This window comes from Heloderma suspectum, chromosome 1, assembly GCF_057233095.1.
Source record: "Heloderma suspectum isolate Gila_16-S chromosome 1, 16-S_ref, whole genome shotgun sequence".
Classification (NCBI taxonomy): domain Eukaryota; kingdom Metazoa; phylum Chordata; class Lepidosauria; order Squamata; family Helodermatidae; genus Heloderma; species Heloderma suspectum.
In genome coordinates, this window is record NC_139458.1 from 378,847,234 (window position 1) to 378,860,452 (window position 13,219).

The 13,219-nt window shown below is 40.8% G+C and overlaps 1 protein-coding gene across 15 annotated transcripts in view; it reads left to right on the plus strand.

Moving 5' to 3' along the window:
• Positions 1–13,219, plus strand: part of LTBP1 (latent transforming growth factor beta binding protein 1) — a 269,829-nt gene that overhangs the window by 194,289 nt on the left and 62,321 nt on the right. For all 15 annotated transcript variants that reach the window (XM_084828394.1, XM_084828401.1, XM_084828396.1 and 12 more), the window contains 4 exons: positions 2,419–2,541; positions 3,913–4,035; positions 6,422–6,544; positions 7,517–7,642. In XM_084828394.1, the coding sequence (XP_084684520.1) occupies positions 2,419–2,541; positions 3,913–4,035; positions 6,422–6,544; positions 7,517–7,642 (495 nt within the window). The remainder of the gene's footprint in view (positions 1–2,418; positions 2,542–3,912; positions 4,036–6,421; positions 6,545–7,516; positions 7,643–13,219) is intronic.

Consider the following 13,219-nt stretch of genomic DNA (forward strand, 5'->3'; position numbering starts at 1 on the left):
TAGCTCCTGCATGAGCTATCTTCCTTGTTCTTTTCAGTGGAGAGGGCCACTCTCCATGGCTGCATCTCCACTAAAATGCCATTGTCCCCATTGATTGATTGATTGTATATCCTGACTTTGAGGAAAAATCCTTTACAGGGCAGTTTACAATAATATATCACTTAAACAAATTCGTAATGTTTAACAAATATATTAAAGCTAAACTTCCATGAATGAGGGAGTGCGATTGCACAATAAAAGCCTCATCCGGAAGCACCCTAGGTTTCTGATAGATAACTGCAGAGCACATCCTGCACAGATTGTGACTGCACCTCATATCTGGACTAGTTTTGTCTGGAAATGTGTGGCTGCTGCTAAAAACAAGTACCCCTACATCTCCTCTTCCAATCTCATGAGACATCATGTCACAATAAAATACGTGACATAACAACATTGTGTTTTGGGTTTCCCCGCCTCTGCTGCACTTCGTTGGTGTGCAGTTTCATCAAGTCACTTATTTGTTTTGTTGCCCTTTTCTGAGGAGGAGGAAGAGGAGGAGGAGACATGAGGCTGCTGCTTTCATTATCAGCCATGCGTCTCTGGAAACATCTAGTTTTGGTGTCACTAAATTGAATGCAGAGTGTAATTTCTTCTTGCATGAAGGAAGTGTATTAAAACCTTCTATTCCTTTCTGCACCTCATATTTCACGTCAGGCTTTGCATAGTTCAAACCTTTACCATCAGAGTAAAGGAGCAATAATATATTCCAAGGGTTTGGCCCTGCTCTTTCAGTCTGCTCATGCAACACAATATAATGTAGTTGTTAAAACTCACTTTATTATCTTGTAAGTTGAAGAAATTTATAGTTTACACATGTAGATATTACATACTTTGTACACTGTTTTGCTTAAAATCTATATCACTGAATAGATTGGCCAATATATTTCTGAAATCCAACTAAAAGAAATTATATTTTCCTGATTTGTCTGAAATCTTGGTGCATGGGTTTTTAGTGTCTAGGCTAGGCTAGGATATATGTATGTATGTATGTCATCATTGCTTACATTGGCTCTGGCTCTTGGCATCTTACCCTATGCTGTCTGCTTTCAATGTTCAAAGCAAAGGAGACATTTTAAAATGACAGGCAGAGCAGATAGGAATGTCTTGATACAGTCTTTCATTGCGTTACTGCTTGCTGGCAAATCCTGAAAGGCTTACTCAGCATTTCCTATAACTTTAAGCAGACAACTTCCATTATCTGTACGCCTTTCCTAGCTATCCACTTACTTTCCTCCTTTATAAACCTTACTTTTCACCTCTCCTAAAAGCTTTCTTTTTGTAGATAAAAACTTAAATGTCTGGGACAGTAGATGGTAAAATCTCAAAAACTGGTTTGGTTTTGCACACATGGTGGAATTTTATACCCAGTATAACTTCATGTCCTTCCAACAGGCCTTTAATATCTGAAACTCCTTTCACTGATCTGCACATTATGGCTTTTCATGCAAAGGCTGCTTAAAATGACCTCCATATAGTGTTTTCTCTACCTTTCATGGAGGGGTTCCTTGTAGCTATCACTACAAACATGTAGCCAGAGAAGAGATACTGTCCAGCAACCATTTTAATCCACTTCCATAGGGGTAAACATAATGGGCAATATCCAACTGTGTCATTTTAATTCACTTCCATAGGGGTAAACATAATGGGCAATATCCAACTGTGTCATTGCATGCTGTTGCACTAGTGGAAACTAGGTTCCTAGCATTGTGCAAAGAGATAACTTCTCGTACAAGTTCCACTTGTGCAAGAGGTTGCGCAACCATACTCAGGAGGGGGCTATGTGCTCCACTAGCGCACATTCCACAAGTACTTGTGCAACTGAAAGATTTGACGGAACTCCACCAGCGCGATCTGAGTTTGCGGAATGGCACCATTGGATAATTAAGCCCAATGTCTTAAGCACAATCCCTTTGTTCCCCATCATTCTTTCTCCTGTACTCCAGTGACCACCTTGCCAAAAACAAAAGAAATTGACATTTTTGGAGAAGCTCCCCTAAAGTATTAAATTATGAAGAACAACTCTATTTGTACTCATTTTTATTTTGTTGCATTAATTACTCTAAATGCAAAATTTAGACTTTGGCGCAGAGCACACACAGTTAACAGTTTTACAGTTTATGGAGACATCAGATTTTGATTTTGTAATTTATAATTGTAGTTCAAAATAATCTCCCCATCAATGATTCCTCAATAACATTCCTAGAAGGATCAGTTGGTGCAGATGCAAGAGCAAGATGATGAGTAGCATAAAAGTGGGTCTTGTAAGGAAGCCTCACTGAGGCCAGCTATACAAGTTAATAAAACATTGCTTGCAGATTCTCTTGAAGCATCATTATAAACAAGCAAGCAATGTTTTAAATGCATCCTTTGTATTCACAGATATAAACGAATGTCAGTATAGTAGTCTCTGCACAAATGGCCAGTGTGAAAACCTCGAGGGATCTTTCAGATGTCTTTGTAGCCAAGGTTATCAACTGTCCCCGGCAGGAGATCAGTGTGAAGGTAGGAGTATGATTGATACCTTTACACTTTAAATAACAAGAAGGGGAAAATAGTCTGTTAAACGTGGGCATTCAAAGTATAGGAGTTGTATTCCTCACCCAATGTGTGAGGTTGGCAGAAACCTCCTTATGCCACTTCCTAAAAAGCAAACATAGGGTGGGGATAGATTTGCTTGTACACCTGTTATTGTTGTGCTATTTTACTTCCTGATGTGCTGACGTCTTGAGAGAAATATATAAGTTCAGCCACCATGGGAGAGCACCTCCATGTATCTTTTTTAAAGTACAGCAGCGAGAAAATTCACCTTTCCCTCTGAAAAGGACCAAAAGAAGGCTATAAAGTATGAAAGGAGAGTAGAAGGCCAGCAGAGCGCAAAGCACTGAAATTTAAAAACTTTGCAATGAACATTGGCATAATTTGAGAAATATTAATGAAGGAGGCAGAACAATGAACTATCTCTGAACTTTATCTCAAATGGGCTATTAGCTGTCCCAAACTCTGACCCAAACTCTCAGTCTCATTTTGCACTCTTGGCTTAGACTTGTACCCGTTATTATTTTTAAACCCTGACTCTAAACCAGGGGTTGGCAACCTGGTGTCTTCCAGATGTTTTGAGCTACAACTCCTATCATCCTTGACCATTGGCTATGCCAGCTGGAGCTGGTGGCAGTTGTAATCTAAAACATTTGGAGGGCACCAGGCTGCCTTACACCCTTCCTGTAAACCAAGTGAAAAGTCAGCTTGTAGGAAATCCAGCCCTTAGGGAAAGAGTGATAGACTCAAGATGGCACATGGGGACTAAGGCTTTCCATTTCTTATCATGGGCTGTTCTGAGCGCATAGTTCTCTATGAACTTACACCAGACTACTCTGCTTGTTGAGTCAGCAGCACCATCCTAGAGCGACATATGTTTTTGTTGTTGTTGTAAGTTTGAAATGAGTTTTCCTGCTGAAATCCAGATGTTGGCATGAACTGACCATCCTTAAATTGTGAGAATGGGAAAGATCACTGCGAGCTCTGAATGAACAGCAATTGGATACCACTGCAGTCAGTCTGTATAAAAGATCATACAGCCATTGTGCTTCCTTGAGATCTCCAGTTCCAGCAGACAATTTCTCCCATTGGGGACTTGGCATTACCAAAGAATATGCAATCAACAATGCAAGGAAGGCAATTTACCCTAAAAAAAGAGTAGTATTTTAGAGCATTCTAAAATTTCTGAATTTGCTAATAATCTACACTAAAGTGTGCAGACTTTATTTTGACCCCACTCTTAATGCGCTCTTGAACGTATTTTTAACACTTTAAGGGGGGGGAGTATAAATAAACAGGGTCTTTTTCCAAAGGTAAACTTTTTCTTTTCATGCATAGATGTAGATGAATGTCAGCAGCAGCAGCTCTGTACAAATGGGCAATGCAGAAACATAGCTGGATCCTACAGATGTATTTGTGGTCAAGGTTACCAGTTGTCACCTACAAGAGACCATTGTGAAGGTAAAACTGTAGCTTCCACAGATAACATTTTTCCATGAAGAATTCAGTCAAATACTCTTGTATATGGGTTTTTTGCATGTTATATATTTATGCATTGTTTCTTCCACCTTTGGTTTGGTTAGAAAGTGATTATCCTGATAACAAATGACGTGATCTCATTCACCATGGAGTATTTACTCACCAACACTATTTCTTATAATCAGTGACCTGGTTCAGACGACACAGCTTGTCTGTTTTGGGGTTATGTGGGGGTTGTTTAAGCCTCAAATAACCCCTGACGCCCGGGTTCAGACGACACAAGCCCCGGCAACCCCCAGCCAAGGCTTGCATATTCATAACAGTGGCTGGCAAACACCACAACTCCTCACAGGAAAATTAATTCAAGATGGACTGTGTGAACTGGCCCATAGAGTTGGAGGGTGACTTGTAGGCCATCTAATCCAACCTCTCCCCTGTTTAGAGCAGGACATTCAAACCTAGAGCATCCCCAATAGATGGTTGTCCAGCCTCTGCCTGGAAACCTTCAGTAAAGGTCAAAGAAGAGTCAGAGTGAATGGTCTTTGATTATGGCTGCAAAGGCTTTCTGTGAGATAACTTTAATGCAGTAAATTCACATCTCTTTCATACTTATTATATGCAGTTCACACATCTTCCCCTCAAGACTTAATTTCTGTTGTGGAATTTTTTTTTTCTGAACATTCACAGCACAATATTTTGAACTTGGAAAATGCAACAATTCTTCCAAATAAGTGCATTCATTTTAATTGTGATTGCTGTGACGAATGTGGCTGATCCACTGTGATGGGCCCTAATTTAATTTAATGTATGTAATGTCCAGTGACACCTCCACCCAGACTTGCATGGTTTATCTTTTTGTTGGTGGTAGTTCTGTTTGTTTAGTCTTGTATTTTTATTTCTGAGGAGTCTGAGCACTCTCCTGCAGTTAGGTCGCAATCTCCAACAGTGCCCCATCATTTTGTGAATCTTTTTGTTCAGTTTTTGTTTATGAGAGACACTCTGGCAGCCATCTCTCACAAGTCTCTATTGTGTAGGAGGACACTCTCTCACCCTCCCACACCATAGAGCTACCTTTGAACTCCCATTTAACTCTTGTGATCTGTTGTTCACTGAGTAAATTGTTCACTGAAAGGTGATGGCTTTGGGGTTGTGGGGCAGGGAATAAAGGGGGAAAATGAATTGTAGATGAGAAATTAATGCTAAATAGAAGGATAGAAGGGCAAATGGGCATAACACTGATAAACGGTATGATCTGGAAGCTGCGGAAAGGACTCATTATTATTATTATTAGTTTAACAAAGCATGACAAAATAGAAAATAATTAAATGTACATAATAAATTTGTACAAAAAAGATGGATGAAATTCAGTTGATAAATGATTACACTGAAATAGGAAAGGGAAAAGGAAACATTATTATGATTATGATTCGCCTGAAAACAATACTTAGAAACAGTAATACAGCGGTGCTTTCCTCTGTTGGTAGGTCATGTACAAAATGCCTCTTGTTTCGGGCCACACCCCTCTTGTTTTGGCCCTACCCCTTTCTCCTTGAGACGTGCAGCCCACCAGCCAGTTGCCCACCATGAAAAATGGCCCTTGACTTTGAAGACGTTTCCCACCCTTGTTTGATTCCATACCTTTAAGACAGATTTTACCACTACTTTATCTAATTCATGTGATCTGCTGCACTTCCTAGCCTCTGCTGATGGTAGATATTTCAATGTCATATACATATCCTACTGCTGTTGCAGCAGCCAAGGAACTACTACTTCTTGTCTGACCCACTCCAACACAGCCTGTATCTCCAACTCTTACTACTTCTCTAGTCATGGTGCATAGTACCCAAAGCTCATCAGATTAAGTTGGACGCTGAAGCAGAAAATCCCACAGTCACTTCTTCGACAAAGCAGAGCACTAACCCTCTGTCCCCTTATGAGTACCTATATCTGCCATTACAGTACAGCAAGGAAAACAGGTAGATCTTGAGCTTCACTTGCATACACAAGGGAATGTTTTCCCCTTAATTGATCCCATTTGACAGGAACCCAAGAGGCAATCCTCCCTAGTTCACATGTCTTTTTCCCTAGTTTATGTGTATGCCAAAGTACTAAGCATGCATCTCCAAAGGATTCCAATTACATGGAGGAGCCCCACACATACTTCTGCCACCTTTTGATTGGCAGCTTGTTCCCCCACCCGTTAATCATCCCTCCTAATGGAACACATTATACATATGGGTAGCATGAATATGCCTTTGTCTTTGTTTGCCTGGAGAAATTCTTCTCCCCCCCCCCCCCCCGACACTGTTAAGATATTATTAGTTTAATCTCTTCTAAAATCATTTGTTTGATGTTGGATTCATTTCAGATATTAATGAATGTCAAGAAGACAGTGATGTTTGCCGTGGAGGGAACTGCATTAATACCAAAGGTTCTTATGAGTGCACGTGTCCAGACGGCTTCCAGCTAATACCCTCCAGGGGTTGTCAAGGTACAGCCTGACTATAGGAATTTTATAATAAGAAGCATAAAGAGCACACTTTGACCCTTTTAATTACTGCATTCCCATCAAAGTTCAAAAGGCACAGTTTCTCCTGTCACTGTAGCATCATAACAGGAGAAATCACACTGGCCAGACATCTCCCTGGCAATCAGGTTATATCCAATGGTGTCATTACACATTCTACCATTTGCAGAAACCCCGTTTCATTGTTGCATACGTATGTGTCAAATCCAGTATTTTGATTCCGATTTCACAAGGCATTGCACAGGCGCTTTCACAACTCATTAAAACTTCATTGTGCTACATGTTATTTGCACTAGCTGTTCCACCAGTGCTTACACAACCGCATAGACTTACTTTTTTTCATTCACTGTTATGGATTGCAAGATGCACAACCACAGTCTTTCAGAACTGAGGTAGAAGATTTCTAGAGAAGGCATGGAGAATCTGATTCTCTTGATGGATATCTTTGTCGTTATTTCCATTCAAACAAAAGCCTGCCTTTGTGAATTAAGTCTTAATGCAGGGTTAGACTGTTATTAGCATTTAGCATAGTCTTTCTGTGTTAGAGTTCTTCATACCTGTGAGCACTTCAGAAATATTTTCACTTGAGAGCCAGTGTGATGTAGTGGCTAGAGTGTTGGACTGGGAGTTGGGAGATCCAGGTTCAAGTCCCCACTCAGCCATGGAAGCTCACTGGGTGACTTTGGGCCAGTCACAGACTCTCAGCTCAACCCACCTCACAGGGCTGTTGTTGTGAGGATAAAATGGAGGAGGAGCAGGATTATGTACGCTGCCTTGGGTTCCTTAAGGAGGAAAAAAGGCGGGATATAATAAACTCATGTTTTACTAAATGTTATTGACATTTATATATAGGAACTCTCAACGGGGTGTGTGTGTGTATATATACTTCAAATAAAAGTATGCATCTTTGATCTCTTGTTTCTCTGTCCCCTGTAGATATCAATGAATGTGCAGGATCCAATCTCTGTTTACCTCATGGGGAGTGTTTAAATACAGAAGGCTCTTTCTACTGCACTTGTGAGCAGGGTTTTACTCTATCTGGAGATGGCCAAACATGTGAAGGTAAGATGGGTTAAATAAACAAGGGATTTATAGCACAATCCTATTCATGTCTACTTAGAAGTAAGTCCCATTGATTTCAGTGGGACTTACTTCCTGATAAGTGTATAGGATTGTAGCCTTAATTCTTCTGCAGTGAGTTAATGTACGGGCTGATCATGACAATGCTTAAAGCATAACAAAATATATCTAACTGAATAAATATTCAGGGTGGACATAAAGTATACTTCTACAAAATTCAAATGAAACTACGTTGTTCAGTTTGCTACGTATGTACCAGTTTGCTGCATATGAAGAGTTGTCAGGTTTTTTGTATGTTACAGAAGGAAGCATTTGGCCAATCTATTTACTGAAATTTGAAATTTTTATTTTTAAGCACTGGGGTAGTAAGTGCTCATCATTCATAAGCACATTCTGTTGATTTCAGACTAGTTAATATCTGTGCGAAAAACTCCCCTACTAATAAGATGCCTCAGAGCCAATTTAGCATCTCTGCAATCGTCCAAGAGCTAAATATCTCCAAGCCTAAATAGCCTAGGGAAATCAAGCTTTGACATCTCAAAAGATCAAAGTGTTTACTGTATCTCCCTCCAAGCTCAATAAATCTATCTCCCAACACTGTAACCTACACCAATCTCCAGGAAAACAAACCTTGATTTGGTCCTTGTCAGTCTCCACTACTTAGACTTCCGGCTGTTTCTCTTCTCTGTCTCTAGCTTGTTACTCTCCCACGCAATTTATAGAGCAGCCTCTGTGGCTTGGATCCACTGCTAGTGCTTGGCATCCTGCCTCCACCCATTTCCAGAATGCCGTAATCATCTTTAGGTAGAGCAGTATAGGGAGCCAGCCCAGCAGGGTCTTCATCCCTGCACAGTCTCTCACTTCAAAATGGCTACATAAGGCTCATTTTGAGCTTGGCATTCAGCATTATTGCAGAATGCTAATTTTAAATTGGTATGGTATATTAAGATCCTTTTCCTCTTCCTCTCCTTTCTCTCCCCATTGCAAGTTGTGTGCTTTACAAAATGGTGAAAGAAAAACACGCCCTTTCCATTTGTAAAAAGGGAAGCCTTTCATGGCCAAACTAGACACTATGCTACCACATCTGTGTTTGTCAGTACTTCAGCACGTGGGGAGAGGAAATACACCCGCCCTGGTCCTGCTGAAAATTATCCTTCCCAGCTGTCAGGGTGGACACTGAGCCCATAGAATCCCAGAGTAGTTCTGATTCTGAGGAAGAGCAGTCGCTCCTGGGAGAGGAGCGCGCTCCTCTTTCCCAGGACCAACAGCTGACGGAGATTCCTCCCACCAGCATTCCTAGTTTAGTTAGCAGTCAGTGACCAAGCACAGATAGCAGACTTGGTGGATGCGTGACGCAGACACAGGGAGCGGCGCCAGATGGAGGGCGCAGAAAGGAGGCGAAGTGCCAGGTTGGCGCACAAACAACAGCTGCGCCCAGAGGCTCCAAGGGAAAAGGGGAGGGACTCTCCCTAGTCCTTAAGTTCAGGGGTCTGCCAGTAATTCCCTTTCAAACGGGGACCAACTGTTCCAACGTAGGGCATAGGTACTGTGCTGCTCAGATCTAGTTGCAATCAGTATAGTTGTTAAGTTGTAAAAGAAGAATAAAGCTTTGAAAGGAATTCCTTTGTCTGTGTCTGGACTTGGCTACTGGTTTAGACAGAGAGAGACCTCCAAGGAGCCCTTGACACCAGCTTCTGTTAGCCCTGGAAGGAAAACTGCTTGGCACCAATAGGCGCCTTCCTTCTAGGGCTAATAACTTCTGGGGGTAATTTTCATTGTGACTGTGATAGGGAGAAGAGGGTTGAAGTGCATTACAATCTCTACAAAAATTGGGGGTCCCCACACCTGTTGTTAATCTTCTTAAAACCCACAGGTGTAGTTGCCATTGTCTTGTTTGGCCCTAAATGACCCATTTAGATAAGAAAAAATATTTGATTCTTGGTCATTTTCTGTAGGGTCCCAGTTGTGTGCTGACTATGACTATTTATTACATATTCAGATGGTGCACTATTAAAGATTAACCATCCTTTGCAGATGCGATATGTACTTAACAAACACACTAACGATTTCAGGTTTGCTTTGATTCTGCAGATTTCCAGTCACTGGATTTGTTTTACTTTTTATAAAAGCAAAGTTTATCGAATGCTTTCAAGTATATATTTGTAGAATATTAATATGCAGATTCATATTGTAACTGATTTGATCAATGTACTGTAGTCCAGCAGTTGCCCAAATTAATCCCTAACGAGTGGAAACTCAGGTGACCCACTGTTTTTATGCACAAGGTTCTAAAGGTTCTTTCCAACATCATTCCCAGTAATGCCTATAGTGCAACAGGAACTACCTCAAAGAAGCACTTCCTGTGGTGAAGGATTAGAGCTAGCATAGTCGTTTTGGTGCATTGATAGCTGTGTTGTCTGTACTGATCCTAAGAGTCTGTCTGAATGAGCAATGATCAGCATGGGGAATGGCACTCTGAATACATGGGTTTTGGATTACTCTTTCATAGAGTGGTGATCTCCCAAAACATCTAAAAGAGTCCTAAACCTGAATTCGTTGCTTCCACAACAGCAACTTTATCATTAAAAATATATATATTTGAAACACAAAGTAGGAAACTGTAGGTGGGGATTCACATTACTCAGTGCTTCTCCATTCAAAATTCCCTCCAAATAGGGTACTAACCCAGCCTCCTCCCTAACATGAAGAGCGTACAATTATTTGAGCACACACCTAAGTAGTCCATACCTTCAGTCTGAACTACTACAACATAGAAACAGGATTTCTCCCTTAGTGGATCAGTTTGGATGTCGAGATAAACCATGGTTTATTGTGACAGAAATGAGCCACAGCAGACCTTGGGCTCATATGCTCCCTCCTCTGCTCTCTTCTGATGCGGCCACAAGGAGGAGATTTGAAGTTTTTCCTGCTGTTTTTTATTACTCTTAGTTTAATGTTAACATTGGAACTGTTAAATTGTGGTTAATATTATTAACTATGGTTAGTTGAAACAAGCCAGCTTCATAAACTATGGTTTGATGTTTCAAAAAAGGTATAGCTAACGACAGTTTGTCAGTTTTGGATAAAACAACAAACTGCAGTTAATCAAAAATAGAAACAAAAGCTTCTTATCTCCTCACAATTGCACGAGGGGAGGGGAGGGGGAGTGTGCAAGCATCTCTGTCTTAATAAACCATAGCTTATCATAATATCCAAGCCAACTCAGTGGGAACTAAGCTTTAGTTGCATTGCCTCTTTGGCAATTTGTCTTGGACTTTTAATATAGAATTCAGCCCTTTAATTTTCTCCTCTTTCATCTGGTGGCAAATTATTTCGTGCTTGGTTTCTCTGTAGGAAGTTGAGGAGTTTGGGGTACTGACTGAAGTCATGCTCATATATTTTATGCCTTTGTCCACTACCAAATGATTTCCATGTTGAGGACAGATCACTTGGTTGATACCAGACCAAGCATCCTACTGTTAACATGCAGCCACTATAGAGTATTTCAATCTCTTTCCTCATCTATGGTGGGACTAAATATAATTGCATACAAGCAAACATATATTATAAATACATGCAGCTATGCTCAAAAAATAATTACCTGGAATGTGGGTGTCAATGAAGAAATGAAAGGGAAATGAAAAATAGTTTGTGATTATTTTTTTTAACTTAAACCTTATAGCATTAAATATACAGGGATTTGTACAATAGGTTCATCATAATCATAATCACAAGATTGTTGGCCTTTCTTTAAAGGCAATATTCTTGTTTGAGAATCTAATAGCTTCCTTAATATTCAGGAAGCATCTGAGATTAACATGACCTCAATTATAAATATATGCCTCATATGTCTAGACTTATTAAGCTTTTAAAAATGCAAATTCTAAGATCTTTATTAACCTGCAGCTCATTATATATGTGAAATGAAAGTATCCCTATTTTGCTTGTTAAAAAAATTAGGCATGGTCTTAAGAGTAGTTGTTGTTGTTCAGTTGTGTCCAACTCTATGTGACCCCATGGACCATAGCACTCCAGGCCTTCCTGCCCTGCGCTCCCTCCCGGAGTGTGCTCAAGTCCATATTCATTGCATCGGTGATGCTATCTAGCCATCTCATCCTCTGCCGTCCCCTTCTCCTTTTGCCTTCAATCTTTCCCAGCATCAGGGTCTTTTCCAGTGACTTTTCTCTTCACATTAGGTAGCCAAAATATTTGAGCTTCAGCTTCAGTATCTGTCCTTCCAATGAGCACTCAGGGTTGATTTCCTTTAGGATTGTCTGATTTGACCTCCTTGCAGTCCAGGGCACTCATAAGAGTCTTCTCCAGCACCACAGTTCAAAAGCATCGATTCTTCGGCAGTCAGCCTTCCTTATAGTCCAGCTCTCACAGCCATATGTTGCTACTGGGAAAACCATAGCTTTGATTATACGAACCTTTGTTGGCAACGTGATGTCTCTGCTTCTTACTATGCTGTCTAGGTGTGCCATAGCTTTCCTCCCAAGGAGCAACCGTCTTTTAATTTCATGGCTACAGTCACCGTCTGTGGTGATCTTGGAGCCCAAGAAAATAAATTCTGTCACTGCTTCCATTTCTTCGCCTTCTATATGCCAGGAAGTGATGGGGCCAGATGCCATGATTTTAGTTTTTTTAATGTTGAGTTTCAAACCAGCTTTTGCACTCTCCACTTTCACCCTCAACAAGAGGCTCTTTAGATCCTCTTTGCTTTCTGCCATGAGGGTGATATCGTCTGTGTATCTGAGGCTGTTGATAATTCTCCCAGCAATCTTAATTCCGACCTGTGATTCATCCAACCCAGTGTTTCTCATGATGTACTCTGCATATAAATTAAATAAGCAGGGCGACAATATACAGCCTTGTCGTACTCCCTTCCCAATTTTGAATCAGTTGTTCCATGTGCGGTTCTTACTGTTGCTTCTTGACCCTCGTACAGGTTTCTCAGCAGACAGGTAAGGTGGTCTGGTACTCCCATCTCTTTAAGAATTTGCCACAGTTTGTTGTGATCCACACAATCAAAGGCTTTAGTGTAGTCAATGAAGCAGAAATAGACGTTTTTCTGGAATTCTCTTGCTTTCTCCATGATCCAGCGAATGTTGGCGATTTGATCTCTAGTTCCTCTGCCCCTTCGAAACCCAGCTTGTACTTCCGGTAGTTCTCGGTTCACATACTGCTGAAGCCTAGCTTGTAGGATTTTGAGCATCACCTTGCTGCCATGTGAAATGAGCGCAATTGTGCGGTAGTTTGAACACTCTTTGGCATTGCCCTTCTTTGGAATTGGAATGTAAACTGACCTTTTCCAGTCTTGTGGCCACTGTTGAGTGTTCCAAATTGGTTGGCATATTGAGTGCAGCACTTTAACAGCATCATCTTTTAGGATCTTAAATAGCTCAGCTGGAATACTGTCATCTCCGCTAGCTTTGTTGTTACTAATGCTTCCTAAGGCCCACTTGACTTTACTCTTTAGGATGTCCAACTCAAGTTCAGTGACCGCACTATCATGGCTATCAGGGACATTCAGATCTTTCCTGTATAGTTCTTCTGTGT